Genomic DNA, 21450 nt, shown 5'->3' with positions numbered 1-21450 from the left:
TTAGGCTAACTGCAAGAAGCCAGACACAAGAGACCAAATATTTTACGATGATATGAAATATCCAGAACAGGCAAATCTGAAGAGACAGAAGGTAGAGCAGTGGCTGCCTGAGCCTGGGGGCCTGGAAAGAGATGTTTCTTTTTATTCTTTATCTTATTTTTTAAAAGATTTTTCTTTAAAAACATTTTTTTAATGTTTATTTGTTTTTGAGAGAGAGACAGAGCATGAGCAGGGGAGGGGCAGAGACACAGGGAGACACAGAATCTGAAGCAGGCTCCAGGCTCCCAGCTGTCAGCACAGAGCCTGACGCAGGGCTTGAACTCACTAACTGTGAGATCATGACCTGAGCTGAAGTCGGACGCTTAGCTGACTGAGCCACCCAGGCGCCCCTTTTAACGTTTATTTATTTTTGAGAGAGAGAGAGACAGATTGTGAATGGGCGAGGGGAAGAGAAAGGCACACAGAACCCAGGAGATCATGACTTGAGCCAAATTCAAGAGTCAGATGCTTAACAAAATGAGCCACCCAGTTGCCCCAGAAATGTTTCTTTTTATTTATTTATTTTTTTTTTTATTTATTTTTGAAAGACAGAGAGACACAGCGCGAGCAGGGGAGGGTCAGAGAGAGGGAGACACAGAATCTGAAGCAGGCTCCAGGCTCTGAGCTAGCTGTCAGCACAGAGCCCGACGTGGGGCTCGAACCCGTGAACTGTGAGATTGTTATGCCCAGATTTTAATATCGCCCCCAAAACCCAGAGACCCCCAGGGAGGCCGAAGCACGCATGCAAAAGCAAAGGGCTTTATTATGGGCTTATATAAGCACGGGCTCACAGACTCCACCAACGTACTGAATCCACGTGGAGTGAGAGCTCAGAAATGTTCCTTTTTAAAGTGATTAAAATCTTTCAAAACCGGGGATGGTAACATAACCCTGTTAATGTGATACAAAGCACTCAGTTGTACGCATTAAGTTGGCAAATTGCAGGTTATGTGGATTATCTTTAAGCTGCTTATACAAAAGAAAAATGGCAAAAACAAATGATTTAGAGAAACTAGTACAATGGAAAGACCTACGCTGAACCAAAGGAAAATCAGAAATAACAACCATAGGAAGGAAGCCACAGAGGCCGCCACAGCTGGTTTAGGCTGGAACTGATGAGGTAAAACCGTCTCTTCTAGTGAAACAGTCAACAGAAGCAGCAGAGAGCTTTCAGACGAGAACACCACAGCTAACGGCGTGGGCAGGGTGAGGTGGGCAGTACTAAGTGAGAATCTAATGTTAAAATGGGATCGCAAGGGATTTTTTGTGGAGGGAAGAGGATTCCTATTTCTCATGCAGGGACTCAGAAATCTCAGGCAGGTAACATATCTAGAATTCAAAGTGTACATTAGACAGCACGTAGGGAGGTGTTGATTTAGAGTCTCATCCAACAACAGAAAGAGCTTAATTCATGAGCCAGAAGGAAAATCTCAAGTATCAGGAATACAGCAGAGAAAATGGAAAGGAACCGAGCACCTCTGAGTTGAGGGAAAAGCTAGGAAGCGGCCTGATGCCTGGAAGAGACCGGATTACTGTGAAGCCAGGACATACAGGGCGGAGTTGGCTGTCAGGAAGAAAATCAGCATTTCCAGAGGAGCCGGAAGGTGCAAACGTCAGAAGAAGTGTGAATTCACACATTCCTCTTCGGACGCAGCCCCAGAGAGTGGCATTTCACAGCTGGGAGTGGGGAGGAAGAGGGACGCCCACTCTGACGGGGCACAAAGAAGGGGTCAGCTACAGAACCCATGGAAGAAAACTAGGCAAAAGCAACGCAAATTAAGGTGTAAAATGAACCAGAGCAAGGATCGGATACCAGAAGGAGCAAACAAGGGCTCTACTTCCCGCTAAAGACCTCGAGGGAAAGCTCTCCTGTGGGGGGCCGCATGGAGCACCGCCTTGTCCTCCAGCCGCGGGCTGCCTCCCCCCACCCCCGCCGCTGGAGGGGAACTTCCGCAGCAGCTCGCAGCTCGCGGCCCCGCTCACCTGGACGGGCTCCTCCGCGCACCGCCTCTCCCGTCGCCCACGGTCCTTCCCCTCGTTCCAGCATGCAGAGCGCGTCTGGTGTGCTGGCTTGATACCCTGCTCGCGGGAAAGACGGGACACTTCGACTCCTTGAGTCGGGCTGCGGGGGGGGGGGGGGGGGGGGGGGGGGGGGGGGGGGGTCAGGATGGGAGGAGGCTACGTGTGAGGGGCTGAGGGTTTTCACATCTGCACAGCGGCGTTCTTCTCTCGGGAGAGGGCACACGTGATGCTGTGATACCATAATACACGTTTAGTCTTTGTACCAGGGCCCTTGTCGTTTCCTGAGTGGCAGCCATGATAGGAACATCTGGTACGGGATTTGGTCTAAGTCCCGGGTCCTGACACAAGAACTTCTAACGCCCTTGGGCTCTCCAGAGTGAGGGGTGTCTTTCTGTCAACTAATGACGGGTGACAGGGGCCCCGATCTAGCTTTAGCCTGGGGGCTGCTGCCAGCAAACCCCAGGAGTGATGAGAAGTTGGGAGCTTCAGCTCCTCCCCTCCCTCGTCCCCAGCCACACGAGGCTGAGTTAATCACCAGTGGCTGACCGGTTCGGTAGTCATGCTTACGTCCTAAAATCTCCATAAAAAGTCCTGAACCACCAGGCTGGGAGAGCTTCCAGGAGGGTGAGCACATGGAGGTGCTGGGAGGGGGGTTACCTGGACAGTTGTGGAAGGTCCACACCCCTCCCGCCATACTTTCCCTTCTAGGTCTCTTCCTTTGGGCTGCTGAGCTTTATCCTTTATAGTAGGATAAATGGTAGTCTTCTTTTTGAATGTTCATTTATTTTGAGAGAGCGTGCATGTGCATGAGTGGGGGAGGGGCAGAGAGAGAAGGAGAGAGAATCCCAAGCAGGCTCTGCACTGTGAGCACAGAGCCCAACGCAGGGCTCGATCTCATGAACCACTAGCTCGTGACCTGAACTGAAATCAAGAGTCAGACACCAGGGGCGCCTGAGTGGCTCAGTTGGTTAAGTGTCCGACTTCAGCTCAGGTCATGATCGTGATCACGGTTGTGAGTTCGAGCCCTGTGTCAGGCTCTCTGCTGACAGCCCAGAGCCTGGAGCCTGCTTGGGATTCTGTGTCTCCCTCTCTCTCTGCCCTTCCCCTGCCTCTCTCTGTCTCTCAAAAATGAATAAACATTAAAAAAAAAAGTTAGACACCTGACTGACTGAGCCACCCAGGTGCCCCCATAAAATGGTAATCTTAAGTAAATAAACTGCTTTCCTCAGCTCTGTGACCTGTTCCAGCAAATTGGCAGACCAGAAGGGGGGTGCAGGAATGCCCAATTTATAGCTGGACTGAAGTGTGGGCACACCAGGTACCCAATACTTGCAACTGGCATCCAAAGTGAGGGCAGTCATGTGGCACTAAGCCCTTAAACCTGTGGAGTCCGATGCCAACTTGGTAGATTCAGAACCGAAATGGATTGCAGGACACGTAGCTGGTACCTGAAGAGCCGGAGACCTGACTGTCAGTGCGGAAGAACCCCACACACTTGGCATCGTTTGTGTTGCTAATAAAAACACCTCCTATTACCTCAGATCCTTTTAGCATGTGCCAGAGGTGGTCCTGGGGAATGGGCCCTTCAGAACAGTGCAGGGACCCTGATGTGTAAGCAGCTGAGAAAGGAAAGGCCATTGACCAGGCCCCCTCTGAGGGACAGAGGGGAGCCGTCCTCACCCAGCGACACCAGGTTCCTGTAGTTCTCCAGCATCACGTCCCGGTACAGGTCCTTCTGGGCGGGGCCCAGGAGCTGCCACTCCTCCCGGGAGAAGTCCACGGCCACGTCCTCCAGAGTCAGCGATTCCTGTAATGACACAGTCCTGTTTGGTATGAACAATTCTCTTTTATTGATTCATGAGGAATATAAAGGAAGTTGCCCTGCTAATAATAACTACGACGCTGAGACCAAGTCTGAAGTACATGTGGTGTTTTTGTGGGTTTTTTAAGCACTTCTCTGACACCAGCTGGATGGCCTACGATTCAACTCAATTCTGACACTACCTACCTGGAGACAGTGTCACACTTCACAGGTTAAGGGGTAGGTCCCACGAGACGGCCCTTGCCCCCACTTCAGACACCAAGTCCATGTTGTCACCTGTGCTCTAACAAGCTACAGAGGGGAGGTTCCACTGACCCCCTCCTTGGGTTTGATAAATTTGCTTGATTCAGAGAACTCGGTTTCCTTAACTGTGTACTAGTTTATCATATGTGATACAGACATAGATTTCATCCCGATGAAGGGGACGGGCGAGGCATGAGGGGAGGGGCACGCCACCCTCCCAGCACCCACGCCCACTAAGCTGGGAGCTCTCCAAACCATACCCCTTTGGGATTTTATAGAGGCCCCACTACACAGGCATGTGGCTCAGGAGCTCCATTTCCAGCCCTTCTTCCGTCTCTGGATAATGGGATACAGCTGAAAATTCCACACTTCTGATCATGGCTTGGGCTTCTGCGGGCCACCCCCTCTGCAGGAGCCCACCTAGAGTCACATCATTAGAACAAGAGCTGCCCCTGTCACTCAGGACACTCCAAGAGATTTAGGAACTCTGTCACAGATGAGATCGAAGACCAAATACTGGACTAAAAGATGCCTCTAAGTACTCTTTTCACTTAGGGAATTACAAGGGTTTTAGGGGCCGCCTGGGTGGCTCAGTTGGTTAAGCATGCAACTTCAGCTCAGGTCATGATCTCACGGTTTATGGGTTCGAGCCCCAGAATGCAATGATGCAATCTGATAATGTCGTATTATTAAGCGTTGGTAAAGATGTCAGGCATGGACGACCCACGTATCACTTAGGAGGCACCCACTAAATCCTTTACACAGTTTAACTCACTGAGTGTGACTACACACAAATGGAATTTTGTATGGTTAATAGTCATCAACCCAATGCAGTCATTATTTCTTTAGATACTTGAATTAAGAACAAATTAGGTTCTTTGGAGTATGATTCCACTGATACACAAAATGTCATGATAGGCGTGCTTACATGCACAGATGTACAAAAATCCAGTGACGTGTAAGTGGGCGCACGTGCACGGGCACACACAGCTCCAGGGACGGCACGGACACACCAAACATCCGTTAACGTGGTACAAGGGAATGAGGAAAGAGGATACGAAGAGGGAATTTACTTTTTTGCTTTTAAGTTTTATTTATTTATTTTGAGAGAGAGCGCATGTGCACACATGAACAGGGGAAGGTCAGAGAGAGGGAGAGAGAGAATTCCAAGCAGGCTCCATGCTCAAACTCACAAACCGTGAGATCATGACCTGAGCCGAGATCAAGAGTCAGATGCTTAACCACTGAGCCACCCAGGTGCCCCGATTTTTTTCTTTAAAAGGTACTCGTGAGCAATTTGTATAGTTACGGGAAACAAAAGCACTAAAGAGAAGAATAGGTTAAAAAAAAAAAGATCTTAAAATTGGAAAGGATTCAGCATTTTCTGTGATAACATGAAGCTGTAAAGCAAACACCCTGGAACCCAGTAACTCAAGCCCTTACCAGACAAAAATTTGTGCAACTATCTCATGCCAAATCTGTACTTGAATGCCAGTACAGGCGCCTGTTCCTGGGGCCTTGCTTTGGTCCCCTGAAAAAGCCATGTTCGCTGAATTTGCTTGGTCTATTCCCCCCACCCCCCGCCGGAGTCTCTGTGGAAGTCTGAAATGAACAGCAGTAGGGGTCGGCTGCTGCTTTCATCAGAAGGTTACTGTTCCGGGGCGCCTGGGTGGCTCAGTTGGTTAAACATCCGACTCCTGATCTCGGCTCAGGTCGTGAGCTCACAGTTTGTGAGTTCAAGCCCCATGTCACACTCTGCGCTGATGGTGCAGGCCCTGCTTGGGATTTTTCTCTCTCCCTCTCTGTGCCCCTCCCACACTTATAGTCTCTCTCTCAAAATAAATAAACTTAAACAAACAAAAAAAAAGGTTACTGCTTAAAACACTGTCCACCCCATCACCTCTAAGAAGAATGTAAAATTTTTCCTGTGCCCTCAGGGCCGTGAAATATTGACATCCCCTGAGGAACGTTTCTGCTTTCTCCTCTCAGACACTGCATATCACAGATTCACACGATTCTCTTTTGTCAGTTGTCACACGTATTAGATGCAGTGTCTCAGCTCATGTAACCCAGAGGATCCTTTATGTTCCAATGCTGGTCATTTCCTAGGAATCACATCAACACTATATTCTTGATTCTACTTTGCCATGATGTTGGAGTTAGAGTCAAAGTTTATTTCTCTCTAGATACTGATTTTTTAAAAAATAAAGTTTACTTGTCTTGAGAGACAGAGAGAGAACATGAGCAGGGGAGAAGCAGAGAGAAAGGGAGGAAAGGAGATTCCCAACCAGGCTCTGCACTGGCAGCAGAGAACCCAATGCAGGGCTTGAACTTGCCAACCGTAAGATCATGATCTGAGCGGAAATCAAGAGTCAGATCCTCAACCAACTGAGCCACCCAGACTCTATAAAATTTTTACCAGCCTCTATAAATATACTAGGGAAGAAAGGAGAGAATAAAAAAAGACAAAAATCACCTGGGCATTGATCATTTTCTTCTGTTCTGAGAAATGGCCAGGAACTGGAATAGTCTGTCTTTGTCTCTTCTGGAGAGGCCCTAAACTTCTAGTTGGAAATCGAGCCGCCAGTCGAAAGTGCTCCAGAAATGACACTGGCTAGGTCCTGGAGCCTCCTCTTTCTTCATTCATTTCTTGTCCCTTGCCAGGACCTGTAGGCCGAAGAGCAAAATTACTTTCAGCGTTACATACTCTCTTGCTGTGCACTCACCTTGACACATGGTCCCCAGTATTTGTGTCTATTTGGTTCCCCAGAAATCATGCCCTAGGTGTAAGACCCTAAAGTAGTAGGTAAGGGGAAGTGACAAGGAGAATCAGAACAGAACTATGCCTCAGTGGAAAGTAATTTTCAGATAACTTTAGAAATAAGGCCATATGGACAGTGAGAAACAGTGAATTTTTCCTTTAAACTATGTTGCTCTCCTATCTCTTTAGAAGTCTTTATATAACCCTATGTACATACAATTCAACATGCAGAACAATAAGCACACCAAAAAACAAAAGAGAGAATATGAGCTATAGAATCAAATTTTTTAAAAATCCCAAAAAATTAAAATTAAAAGACAACTCAAAAATATAAATACTGAGGGGTGCCTGGGTGGCTCAGTAGATTGTGTCCAACTTGGACTCAGGTCATGATCTCTCAGTTCGTGGGTTTGAGCCCCACATTGGGCTCTGTGCTAACAGCTTGGAGCCTGGAGCCTGCTTTGGATTCTGTGTCTCCCTCTTTTTCTGCTCCTCTCCCTCTCACACGGTATCTCTCTCTCTAAAAAAATAAACAGGGGCACCTGGGTGGCTCAGTCAATTAAGTGTCCAACTTCGGCTCAGGTCATGATCTCGCGGTTTGTGGGTTCGAGCCCCGCGTCAGGCTCTGTGCTGACAGCTGAGAGCCTGGAGCCTGTCTTCAGATCCTGTGACTCCTTCTCTCTTTGACCCTCCCCTGCTCATGCTGTCTCTCTCTCTCTCAAAAATAAATAATAACATTTAAAAATAAATAAATAAAAATAAACATAAAAAATTAAAAATAAATGCTGAGAAAATAGCAGACATTACATGATATATATATAACTTGAAAGGAAATATCCAAAACAATACACAGTAAAATGACAAAAGGATCAACACAGAATCTTATATAAAAGACTAATCTTTTAAGAAGGCTAATTCATTTTAAATCTGCTGAAATGTTTACCTCCCCCAAAACTTTTATTTCTGGGTATTCAAAAGGATGGGATGACGTGGGGAGCCAAAAGAGATTAGAAAAGTATATGGAGGAGGAACTTGGACGTGAAGTTTCTAAGGAATGTTAACATTCAACCCGTCTGTTCCAGGAGCCAGTCTGAGTCCAACTTATGAACCAGCCAGGGCTCCTGAGCCTCCAAACCTGCTGTCACACAATCCTGCACAAAAGACAGGCCACGACTCCACCGGATCACTACCAAAACTGGATCAGCTACGTATGTACACTCACCTCCCTTAATGGATCCTGAATCACTGAGCTCCTAATTCCTGCAGAACCGAGCCAAACGCCGCCTTCATTGACAAACAGCACCCCACAGCTGCCAGTCACCGACAGGCTGAGTGGCCTGCGAAGACCCTCGACCCTGACCTCAGGACTCTCAGTAGTTGATCTGTTGAGATCTTTAAACACTGACCACCAGACCCCTCAGGATTGACCCCAAAAACATCTCGATTACACACATTCAATACAGACTCCTCCGTGCTCACCTCCAAAATCACACCAGCCCTGCCCTACCTTCGCAGACTTAGGAGAGCAACAACTTACCAACTTACCTCGAGGTCGCCAGGCCGCCCCTCTCCCCGCCTTTTCTACAAACAGATCCACCCAAGGACTCGAGTGTCTCCTGAACCTGCAGCGACCTCTTCAGGGTCTAACTTACTTCCCCAAACTTCCTTCGCTCTAGTTTCCTCGCCCAGCCTCCTCTCCCGGGAACACCTGACGGGGCTCAGCGGCGTTTCTGGCGCGTTTCCATGGGGAACGGACTACGGGTTTCCGACTCTCCCTTATGAGGTCAGAGGTGCGCGCGGCGCCCTGGGGGCCGCCATCTTTGCAGGCCTGACGTACGGAAGCCTGGGCACTTCCTGCCACCCCCTAGGCCTCACGGGAAAGTGGGGCCGCGTTGTCTCGGGCTCGCGCGAAGCCGAAGTGACACGGCGGTAACCTTTGAAGGGACAGAGGGCCTCTAGTTGTAGGGGACGCGGAACGGCGCCCAGCTGAGCAAGGCCGAGCCCTTCCCGATCTAAGGGACGTGGCTCCTACGGCCGTGAGGGCTCAGCTCGGCGGGACATTAAAACAACCTCCAGGCACTTCGGTCTCGATTCTCATTGAGAAGAGGCTCGGAGGCCGTGGAAAAGCTCCAGCAGGTTTGCCTAGAAAGCAGGCAGCGCGCTGTGGCCGGAGCGGGTGCGCCCCGGGGCGGGTGCCCGTCCGCCCGGAGGGAGCCCGCGCTGCCGGAGCTCCGCGAAGGTGCCGGCGAGACCACGGTTTGGAGAAGTGACCTGCGGTGGGGCAGGCGGCGGTCGCAAAGAGAGAGGAAGCCACGGACGTCGTGAGCCTCCTTCCAGCCTCATCCTATCCATGTCCCTTCAGCCGCTTCTGTCACTAAAGATTAGGGGCGCCTGGGTGGCCCAGGTCACCATCTCACGGTCTGTGGACTCGAGGAGCGCATCAGGCTTTGTGCGGCCCTCTTTCCCTGCCCCTCCCCCACTCGTGCTCCGTCTCTCAAAAATAAATGTTAACTTAAAAAATCTTTAAAGATTAGTCGGCCGCATACTCGTGAAATTAGTCTTGTACGTACTCCTTATTCTAGCTTATTGCCTTTGGGTTGTTTCCAGTGTTTGGGAAGTGGCACCCGGAACTGCTGTGAACATTCACGTGCAGGAAATAAAATGAGCACACACACACACACAAAACCTGAGTGACCACAGCCCTATGCATATGCATCGCTTCACCAAGACGTGTTTGGCAGCCATTTGCAGGCTGCTACCCATTTCTAGCCCTGCTCTAGCTCATATTCTTCTTGCCACACACACCCATCCCCTGCCAATGCCAGTTCCTGAGATTAGAAGTCTCCCCCGCCCGGAGGAACCAGAGATCTGAAGTCATGTAACCACAGGTCAAAGCAGAGGACAGTTCCACCTTGCTACTCCTCCATCATTACTATGCCGGCCCAGTCTCGCGCCTGATACTAAAATTGTCCCTGCTTGCACCCTTGGTCTGTACCAGCTCCTTTCCATACAGCAGGCAAGGCGATCCTTGTAAAATACAATCCTGAAATTTTTCCTGTTCTCAATTATCTAATGATTGCATTACAGAATAAAATCTCAACTGTTGAGATAACCCAAGTTTAAGGTGCTTAAAAACGTATGTTGGGTTGGGGCATCTGGGTCAGTCCGTTGACCAATCCCACTTCAGCTCAGGTCATCTCACATGCCTGGGTTGGTACCCCACCTCGGGTTCTGTGCTGATAGCTCCGAACCTGGAGGCTGCTTTGGATTGTCTTCCTCTCTCTCTCAAAAAATAAAATAAAAACGTTAAATATATATATATATATATATATATATGTTGGGTTGAAATTACATCGTAAGCCAGGGTTTGTGATGGAAATGTAAAACAGCTACCGCATAGCAAATATCCATTTCTTCCCTAACCTAACCAGGACTCAAGCAGAATTTCTTTATTGGATCAAAAGACTCTGGCAAGAGGGGACAGGACAAGAGTCCCGATCATAAGAGGAAAAAGGAATAGAAAGGGCAAACCACATGTGTTGTCAAGCAGGTCGCAGAGGAAATGGGAACTCAAACTATAGCAACGTTCAAAGATGATAGGGTTGTGAACAAATTAAAGGTTGTCTGATACACCCAAGAGGAATCTTACCTCCTTTCATATCCCAGCTTGCCTCCATCTTAGACTGAGGTTCTTGTGCTTTTTCTTCTGCTTCTCTGGGGATCCTGTTCCTCTTCTCTCTCCCCTTTTATAGGCAAACATTTAGCCTAATAACACACACGTACACAGAATGCTTTTTTGAACAATTCCACTCTTTAGGACTGCCTTAATAATTGCTCATTCTTCACATTGGTAGAACTGTTTTCTTTATAGTCCATTCACCTTCATCTTCCAAATCAACATATAAATCTTTTGATGCTATGTCACAAAGAATGTATGACCCTACGTGGGCCTACATGTAGGCCATCATGGACCAACCAACAGGTGGGTCTGTGATGATGTAATTGTCATACAGTACATCTGTATTGTCCAACATGGTAGTCACTAGCCACATATAACTATTGAACTCTTGGAATGTGAACTCTTGATTTTGAGGAAATACATGTTTAATTTAATTTTAATTAATTTACTTTTAAATGCCAAATGTGGCTAGTGGCTACTGAATTAGTACAAAACTATCAAGGAATGTATAATCAATGTGGGGAGGTAAGACATGGGCCTTTTAAAAAACGTTTTTGTATCCTGAATTATTTATATAATATTTTTTTCTTTCCAAGTTTTTATTTAAATTCCAGTTAATTAACATACAGTGTAATACTAGTTTCAAGTGTAGAATTTAGTGCTTCATCACTTAATACAACACCCAGTGCTCATCACAAGTGCACCCCTTAACCTCATCGCCTATTTAGTCTCCACCCTCCCTCCAGTAACTATCAGTTTGTTCTCTACAGTTAAGAGTCTATTTCTTGGTTTGCCTCTTTTTTTCTTCTTCCCTGTGGTCATTTGTTTCTTAAATTCCACATGAGTGACATCATAAGGTATTTGTCTTTCTGACTTACTTTTCTTAGCATAATACTCTCTAGCTCCATCCACATCTTTGCAAATGGCAAGATTGCTGGAAGCCATTTCTGAACTCACTAAGTCAAGAAAACTCCTTGTATTTTGCTTGAGCACTGACCCCCAACGCGCCTTGTTGACTGGTATCAGGAGTGACTTGCTCCCTCATCTTAAAATATGCTAATTGTACCTTGTGAAGGAACTTATTATAGGAATTTCTTCTTTTGTGTTTATGGGAGCAAATATTACATTTCCTGAGAAACTTGTTTTTCTCCCCTCTCAAGAAAACAGTCTAACGACCCTGCTCACAAAGAACTAACTTTTGCCTTTGCTATGATAAAAACATTGCCTTATATTTGAATGCTAAAGATCCCTTCCTTCCCCATATGATAAGCATCTAAGTCACCTACATTGGTCACTATTGATAAAGATGATGCATGAGTCTTCTACCAATCTATGTTCTGGGAAATTTTTATATACCAAAGAATTTGTCATCAGAAATCATTGTCTAAGGCAACTGCCACTTCTGTTTTCTACCCCATACACTTTTTCAATAAATAATGTTGACTCTCGGGTCAGTGCAGAGACGCCTGCCTGGTGAGCAGAAAGAAGCCGAGGCTCTCTCGCTTCCTTTCGCCAACACCGTCCATCCTTCAGGGAGCTCTGGACGTGCTGGAGCTGGACTCTGGCACAAGACTTCACTCTTTTTGGTGGCTAATATTCTACCACATGCATACCACATCTTCCTTATCCATTCATTAGTTGATTATTTATAAATTATTAATGGAAGTCCTTCCCTTGCCTCCCATTCAAATATTCTCCTTGGGGAAAAATGTACTTAGGATCTTTCTAACTCCACATCATTCTAAATCCAAACCCTGTGATCCAATATTTCATATCCATTTCACCTAGAGTTTACATACTCTGAGTATGTTAGATGAAGCATGACGATATCACTTACATTTAATTCGGCTAATTTAGCACTCACTCCAGGAGGACAAAGACATTTTGTTCACCTCTGTGTCCTTAGCTGGTAGAACAATACCGAGTACAAAGGAGGCACTCCACACATCTTCACTGAATGAACAGCAATTCATTGTAATGCTGTTTCTCAGGTAACTTTACATAATATAAAGTCCTGAAAATCTGTGAAAGGGGTACTACTTTTCAATTCATCTTCCACGTTTTCCCAGGGAAACTGAACAGATACTGTATGTTCCCCAAACTCCACTAGTCAAATACTGCTTTTTCCTATGAACCAACTCTACATTATAAAGATTTTCATCCCTAGCAACACCCAGATACCAACTACCATCTCTCTTTATAATCACAGCAGTGTTTTGCTTCACTTATGATCTCAAGCATTCCAGATTAGTTGACAAAACTGAGCAACTGATGTGGAGGCCAGTGAGTATTATGCTAAGCAAAATACCCCGGAAAAAGACAAATACCTTATGATGTCATTCATGTGGAACTTAAGAAACTAATGAACATAGGGAAAGAAACACAAGAAGCAGGCCAAGAAACGACAGGGCTACTAACCTCAGACTGTGTCTCTGTATCAACAATATATAGAAAGAACGAAATTTATCAGGCTTTCCCAGTCTCTGCATCATATTTCTCTCAAAATACATTTAACTATATAACGGCCTGGAACTTTTTGTTCACTGTTTTTCTACTCTGAAGATATCTGTGTTTCCTTCCCATAGGTGTTTTTTTTTGAGACATAATATGTAAATAATGAACCATGGAAGGCAGAATCACATTCACTACATTTAGAAGATTTTTGTTCCCCTGGGCAAATTTTCTTCTATCTCTGGGGGGCCCAATCGAGTAAGAGGCTGTTCCAAAAGGACTCTGTTCCTATCTGCGAGGAACCCATTGATATTATTTAATGTCTGAGAACAAACAGAGGGCATTTCCACAGTAACCAAATTAACAGAGTTTCACTTCTAGGTTGTTACTCTGGAAGGGTTTTCCACTTTTATGAATCTACATGTTTTTCCTTTGTGTGTGTTTATTTTTAATAAGGCAAGACTTGTAGGCAAAAGCTTTCCCACAAACGGTGAATTCACAGATCCCTCTCCTGAAGGAATTCTTTAATTGATAATGAGCTGTTTTTTCCTGATGGTTTTCCCACATTCCCTACATTTAGGAAGTTTCTTTCCTGTGCGCATTTTCCAATGTGTAATGAGACCTGACTTCTGAGGACTGGATTTTTTCTTGTCTTTTTTTAATGTTTCGTTATTTTTGAGAGAGAGAGAGAGAAAGAGAGAGAGATTGTGAGTGCAGAGGGGCCAAGAGAGAGGGAGACACAGGATCCAAAGCAGGTTCCAGGCTCTGAGCTGTCAGCACAGAGTGTGACGCAAGGCTCGAACTCACAAACTGCTAGATCAAGACCTGAGCTGAAGTTGGACACTTAACCAACAGAGCCACCCAGATGCCCCCTGAGAACAGGATTTTCTACAGTCCCTACACACAAAGGAAGTCTTGTTTGTATGAACTCCCTGATGTTATAAGAGGTCCACCTTGTGGATGAAGCCTTGTCCACATTCACTGCATATATGGGGTTTCTCACCAGTACAAGTTCACTGATGCATAATGAAACTAATCTTCTTGGTGAAGCCCTTTCCATAATCATACATAGGGCCTCCCTCAGGTATGAGTTTTCTAAAGTAAAATGAGGGACGCCTGGGTGGCTCAGTCAGTTAAGCATCTGGCTTCAGCTCAGGTCATGATTTCACGATATGTGAGTTTGAGCCCCGCGTCAGGCTCTGTGCTTACAGCTCGCTCAGAGCTGGAGCCCGTTTCAGATTCTGTATCTCCCTCTCTCTCTGACCCTCCCCTGCTCGTGCTGTGTCTCAAAAATAAATTAAAAATTAAAAAAAAAAGTAAAATGAGATGTCATTTAATGAGCAAGGCTCTGCCACATTTAGTGCATCAAGAGGGTTTTTCGTCTTCCATTTCTCTCGTGTATCATGACTTCTGACTTCCTATAAAACAAGGCTTTGCCATATTCACCTATAGAAGGTTTCTCTCCTGTATGAATTTTCTGGTGTTCAGTGAGCCTGGGCTCTGTGGTATGTGCCTTCCCATATGCACTGCGTCCATGGGGTTTCTCTCCCCACTGAATCCTCTCACGTTTAGTGAGCTGAGGCTTCCTAATGAAGGATTCCCCAAATCCACAGCATAAGTGCATTTCCCAATTTTGTGAGTCCTCTGATGCTTAACAAATGGGAGCCTTAGTGATGACAGGTTTTCCAATTTCAGGCAATTTTAGTAGGAATTTGCTCGTGCTAATTTGTAAGGGGAAAGGATTTCTCATCTCCACTACACCCAATGGGGTTCTTTATTTCACAGCCTCTGCTTTAACTGACTGAATTTAAATTTGATTTCAGAGTTTTTTCCCTATTTTGCCTTAAAGGACACTGATGGTGGTCCAAATGGACAATATCTTCAAAGGCATTATGTTCACAGCATTGTTCCATATTTCGTTGTCTTTGGGCATCTCCAGCTACACGAGTGTCACAGTAGATGATCATCAACTTCCTCAGCTTCTAGGAAAGAAGAAAACAATGAATGCCTCGGTGTGGACTGGCCAATCTTCAGTGCTGGCGGTGTGATCTCAGTATAAAAGAGTCTCTAGTAGTGCTCCTTCTTTTTTGAACACTGATAAAAACAATACACAAAAATCAAGTGGCAAAAGGAAAAGCATACAAGCAAGTTTAGATCACTTACAATGAATAATTATAGAGTCGGCTGCTTTTTAAATAGCATCTTGCAAAACACGCAGCGTGACTAGAAATAAGAAAGCCACTGTTAGAAAACACAGGTGGAAGGAAAACTTCCTCCAACATTACGAGGGCTGCATTCGGTCATTCCATAAATCCTTATAAAATGCCTGTTAGGGACCGGCCACAGTGCTGGTGTTGGGGACACGTGAATGTATTATTCTCAGCTTACATTCTAGGAAGCGAAAATAAACTGAGCAAAGAAAAAAGGGAGGCAGGGGCGCCTGGGGGGCTCAGTCTGTTGAGCATCTGACTTCGGCTCAGGTCATGATCTCACAGTCCATGAGTTCAAGCCCCGTGTCGGGCTCTGTGCTGACAGTCCAGAGCCTGGAGCCTGCTTCGGATTTGGTGCCTCCCTCTCTCTCTGCCCCTCCCCTGCTTGCTCGCTCTCTCTCAAAAATAAATACTAAAAAGAAAAAGAAAAGGGAGGCAGCTGCAAATTATGAGAAGCGATTAGAAAAAGCAAAGATGAAGAGAGGTGGAGGAAACGAGGATACATGTGGAGTAAATAAGACAAGTCTCACAGATGAGTTCAAAATGGGAGGAGAAAGGATGTAAAGAATTGAGGTTCACTCCTAAATATTTTGCTAGAGTCAAGAGGTAGGTGGAAACTTTCTTCAAGTGGGTGGATATTACTGAGGTTCAGAATGTGGGGGAAGTAAGTGGATGTTCTGAAGCATATAAACATTTCAATTTTTATTAGATGGCAAGTTGCCAGTACCCAGTTGGATACATAAATGTTGGGAACTGGTCTGAGTGGACACAGCGATGCAGAAAACGTCAGTATATAAATATTTAGGGATAAAGGATAAGCTGAGGGCATGTTCAGAGAATGCAAAGACTGAAAGAAAGTTGAGGCAAAGATGTTAGTCACTCAAACATTCAGCCCTCTGGTTTGGAAGACCCCACCAAAGGAAACAAACAGACTATGGTGGTCAAGGGCAATGCTTGTTACCAACAAAAATCTCTGAGAGGCAATTCACAATGTTGGACCATTGGTGGTTGAGTTTGACATATCCAGGATACTCTTGGGAGGTCACCTGCTTTCTAAAATGTACCCCTTCATTCTGCAGAGCACCATCACCCTGGTCATACACTGAGAGAGAGACTCTTTTCTCCACAATCCAACTTTTAGTCTGGCTAGGACATGTTCCTGAAGAAACGGGCAAACATGAGAGAGAATGGCCACCAAGGACATTCCACCAGACTGGCGGACACGCAGACTTCTCCAGGGACAGATGTGCTTCCACACAGGAGAGGAAGACCATTACCTTCAGTCATATCCTGCATGCTGTACCTATACAGATATCACACCTGACTTCCGCACATTTTGACATCCCTAGGGCTTCGATCCCTTATCTTGAAACTGATTGCATCTTCTTCCATAATTCTGCACTTCTGTCTCCATGTTGGCCTCAGTTACGCAGCCTAAAGAACCACTTTCCTCCTTCTGAACCAAGACTCGGGCCAGTGATAGGTTGTCTTTCCTACAGCCTCTGGCCCTTCCTTATTATTGCTAGACAGCTGCCACCAGGTAGAAATTAAAGACAACCCAGAGCTGAAAACACAAAACAACAAAAAACCCCTACCACTCATTATACTACCTCGACTAGTTCAATTACTAACACATAACGTCTAAACAGTCAGCCTGGCAATGAAAGTTACCATTGCCTTGGGGACCTGGGTGACTGAGTCGGTTAAGCATCCAACTCTTGATTCCAGCTCAGGTCATGATCTCACGGTTTGTGAGTTTGAGCCCCGCATCGGGCTCTGGGCTGACAGCTCGGAGCCTGGAGCCTGCTTCGGATTCTGTGTCTCCCTCTCTCTCTGCTCCCTCTCTCTCTCAAAAATAAACAAACATTTAAAAAACTTAAAGAAATTTTTGAAAAACAGATAACGCTATTTTCAAGGCTGAGTTTCGATGTTGGGGGCACAAAGTACTAAGAGAATTCTTAGAAGGAAGACATGAGGGTGCAGTTAGGGACCATTTCATAAAGAGAGAATTCAAAGTGCAGCAATATACACACATGTCACTGTATGACTGGGAAGACAACACTGAGGTCACATTCCTGTCCCTTAGTTTATCCTCTTGCTGAATCAGCAACTCCAGATAACGTTCATGGCCCTTATTTTCCTGAAAAACATCTTTGTTCTGCTGCTGGAACCTCTCTTAGATGTTCCAACCTCAGCACCTTTTCTTAATTTTCATTGCTCTTTCTTTCTTTAAACTTAGTTTTAAGAGAGAGAAATAGAGTGCAAGCAGGGAAGAGGCAGAGAGAGAGGGAGACACAGAATCTGAAAGCAGGCTCCAGGCCTGAACTCTCAGCTCAGCCCTACGTGGGGTTCGAACCCACAAACCCTGAGATAGTGACCTGAGCCAAAGTCAGACACTTAACTGACTAAACCACCCATGTTCCCCCCATTGCTCTTTCTTAACCTCCTTTAGTAGATACTCATTTTTCTAAATTGTTAGAAGACCCTAAACTTAAAAAAAAAAAAAAAAGAAGGTGGAAGAAATTTTCCTGTAGGAAAAGTGATTTTAGATCCTTACTAAAAAGTCTGAATTCATTCAGAAGTTTCTGTGAACTTAGGAGTTTTTATCGAGAATAAAGTCTTAACTCCCAAACTGAAGGGAAAGTTTAAGGACAGGAAAACAGAACAAGACATGGAAAACAGAACCTTTGGACAATTTCCGAGTGGAGAAAGAGAAGTGTCTTATTAGTTCACTCAGGTTGCTAGAACAAAAATGTATTTCCTATTTCTGGGAAGTCCCGGCTCAGGGTACCAGCAGACTGGGTGTCTGGGGAGGCCTGCTACCCCGGGGGGCAGTACCTTCCAGACGCAACCTAAAATGGCAGAAAGGGCAGGACCGTAATGACCTAATCACCTCTCAAAGGCCACACCTCCCAACACCATCACCTTGGGGCTTAGGATTTCAACATCTGACTCTCGAGAGGACACAAACATTTAGTCTAGAACAAGAAGCTATGAAGCCACGGAAACGCAGAGATCAGATTACAGTGTGGACACAGCGTCCAAAGCGAGGTGGAATGCTGGGAAGGGAAATCACTGCTTTGCAATGAAGCAATTACATGAACCAACTGGAAGACTATGTTGAATTCAAGGAGCTACGTTTGGAGTAACACCTAGAAGGTGGAATTTCATAGCAAGGGAGATGTGGAAGAAGTAGTTAGAGACACTGCGACAGTGGATAAAAAAGAGTTGAGAAATGTAGGAAGAAGAGAACTAAGCACACAATGACAAAAAAATGAAGATGGGAAAGCCCGACTGGCTCAGTCTGGACATCATGTGACTCTTAATCTCAGGGTCATGATTTCGAGCCCCATCTTGGGCACAGAGGTTACTTTAAAAAAATAATAAAATCATTAGGGGCACCTGGGTGGCTTAGTTGGTTAAGTATCTGACTTCGGCTCAGGTCATGATCTCTCGGTTCACAGGTTCGAGCCCCGTGTTGGGCTCTGGGCTGACAGCTCAGAGCCTTGTACTTGCTTCTTCCTCTCTCTGCCCCTCCCCCCCATGTACTCTGTCCGTCTCTCTCTCTCAAAAGTAAATAAAACATTAAAAAAAATAATAATAAAATCTTTTTTAAAAATCAAGATGTACATAAATCAACAGGGCTCAGCTCTCGGAAGAAGAAAAGGGGCATGTTTTCCTCTCGACTCCTACAATGCAGCTCTCATCAGAGAAGGATGCGAGGGCAGCTGTTTACACATCCTCAGACACTCTCACAGCCTGGAACCTTCCCTGGCTGAGGAGATTGGGGCTTCCTCGGCCACCCACCTCGCTGCTGTCACCCGCTCACCTGGACGGCTCCACGGCGCACTTCCTCTCCCGTCGCCCACGGTCCTTCCCCTCGTTCCAGCACAGAGAGCCGTCTGGCGAGCCGGCTTGGTGCCCTGCTCGTGGGAAAGACGGGACACTTCGGAATGGGCTGGGCTCTGTCGGGGAGGCTGCTACATGTGAGGGAGGGACAGTGTTCACATGTGCACAGCAGGGGCTTCTCTCCCACAGGAGAGGACACCTTGTGCACTTCTGCCTGAGGCCAGAGAAGGACCTGAGAGTCTACCACTAGCAAGTGCTGCAGGTACTCTGAAGCGTTAAGCAGCTGGCAGAGGAAAAGCCACTGATGGGGACCCTCTGGGTGACGGGAGAGCCGTCCTCACCCACTGACACCAGGTTCCTGTAGTTCTCCAACATCACGTCCTGGCAGGTTCTTCTGGGCGGAGGCCAGGAGCCGCCACTCCTCTCACATCAAGTCCATGGTCACGTCCTCCGGTGTCAGTGATTCCTGTAATAACATGGTCCTGTTTAATAGGACTGTTTCCTTTTACTTATTTATTATTTTTTTAAGATTTTAATTTTTCTATTTTTTAAGATTTTATTTTTATTTTTTCAGGGGCACCTGGGTGGCTCAGTCGGTTAAGCGTCCAACTTCGGCTCAGGTCATGATCTCATGGTTTGTGGGTTTGAGCACCACATCAGGCTCTGTGCTGACAGCTTGGAACCTGGAGCCTGCTTCAGATTCTCAGTCTCCCTCTTTCTCTGCCCCTTCCCTGCTCATGCTCGCTCACTCTCTCTCTCTCAAAAATAAATAAACATTAAAAAATTTAAAAAAATATATTCATTCTTAAGTAATCTCTATGCCCAATGTGGAGCTCCAACTCACAATCCTGGGATAAAGAGTCCCACACTCTACTGACTGAGCCAGCCAGGCACATTCCCTTTTGATACAGGAAGGAATGTAGAGGAAGTTATTCTGCTTATTTTCATCATATAGGCTACACCAATACAAGCAATATTTTTTTTAATTATTTATTGCTGTTTATTTATTTTCAAAAGAGAGAGAGAGCAAGGAGGGGAGGGGCAGAGAGAGGGAAACACAAAATCCGAAGCAGGCTCCAGGCTCTGAGCTGTCAGCACAGAGCCCAATGCAGGGCTTGAACCAACCAGATATCAAGACCTGAGCCAAAGGCGCCCCTACTTCTATAAAGTGTTTTTTTAAAAGGTGCTTGTAATGGGGCACCTGGGTGGCTCAGTAGATTAAGCATCCAAATGGCTCAGGTCATGATCTCATGGTTTGTGGGTTTCAGCCCCGTGTTGGGCTCTGCACTGATCGCTCAGAGTCTGGAGCCTGCTTCGGATTCTGTGTCTCCTTCTCTCTCTCTCTCTGCCTTCCTCCGCTTGCACTCTCTCTCTCTCTCTCTCAAGAATAAATAAACGTTAAAAAAAATTTTTTTAAACACTTTGTAGAAGGAAAATACTATTGGGATATTCTGCATTTATACATTCCGTAGTCCACCTATTTAACAAATCAGAAATTTCTGGAATAAGTAGATATGATATACTCTTGCTACCCAAGAATCATAAACGTGGGAGCCCTTACTTGCGAAGCATATATATTTGGGTGATATTAAGGTTAACAAAATACAATATTATACTCATCAAGGACCTTCCCAGACTTGGTGGATGTAAATTAACCATGTAGAGTCAACAGATGCCAGAATACGACATGTTTGATAAGTGTGTTTAAAATGTTCTACGGAATTTTTTTTTTAATGTTGCAAGGTGGGGCACCTGGGTGACGCAGTCGGTTAAGCATCTGACTCTTGGTTCAGCTCAGATCATGATCTCCCGGTTCGTGGGTTCAAGCCCCCCATTAAGCTCTGTGTTGACAGTGTGGGGCCTGCTTGGGATTCTCTCTCTGCCTCCCCTCTCAAAATAACTAACTAATTAATTATTAATGTTGCCAGTGTTTTAAAATATCTAAGGAACAGGAACTATAAAAAGACAAGTAGGCAGGTTGGAGGAACAGTATTTCTGGAAAAAGAAAACAGCCCCATAGGTTGAAAGCATGTTAGAGGCACTGAAGGAATCATTAGTGAACTAGAAATTACCCCAAAATGCAGCCCAAACTACTGCAGCTACGGAGGCTATTCTGCAAGCCCAGAACTCACTGAAAGCTGGGACACTCAGATTACAGCTTATTATGTTAAAGGACTCAGATTAACATCAGCCAAGAAAAATGGCCAAAGGGCACAGGCACATTCCAGGCACGGAGCTGTCCTCCCCCAGCGGAGTCCTGGGCAGCGTTACTTCCTCGGCATGAACGACACAAGGCAGTGAAAGTACCAACGGAAAGCTCCCCTGAGTCTTGATGTCCACTCAGGCCGGGGGGGGGGGGGGGGGGGGGGGGGGG

General features: G+C 45.9%; 1 protein-coding gene across 1 annotated transcript in view; it reads right to left on the bottom strand.

The window, feature by feature from the left end:
* LOC115281212 (zinc finger protein 432-like) overlaps positions 1-8698 on the bottom strand; it is a 37878-nt gene extending 29180 nt beyond the window's left edge. The window contains 4 exon segments of the mRNA XM_029926547.1: positions 2023-2118; positions 3742-3868; positions 6603-6793; positions 8540-8698. Coding sequence (XP_029782407.1) covers positions 2023-2118; positions 3742-3868; positions 6603-6617 — 238 coding nt within the window. The 5' untranslated portion in view covers positions 6618-6793; positions 8540-8698.
* Positions 8699-21450: the final 12752 nt, after the last annotated feature.

This window comes from Suricata suricatta, chromosome 16 (genome assembly GCF_006229205.1).
Source record: "Suricata suricatta isolate VVHF042 chromosome 16, meerkat_22Aug2017_6uvM2_HiC, whole genome shotgun sequence".
NCBI classification, from domain to species: Eukaryota; Metazoa; Chordata; class Mammalia; order Carnivora; family Herpestidae; genus Suricata; species Suricata suricatta.
The sequence above is the reverse complement of the archived record's forward strand: the minus strand, read 5'-3'. Positions and strand labels throughout refer to the sequence as shown.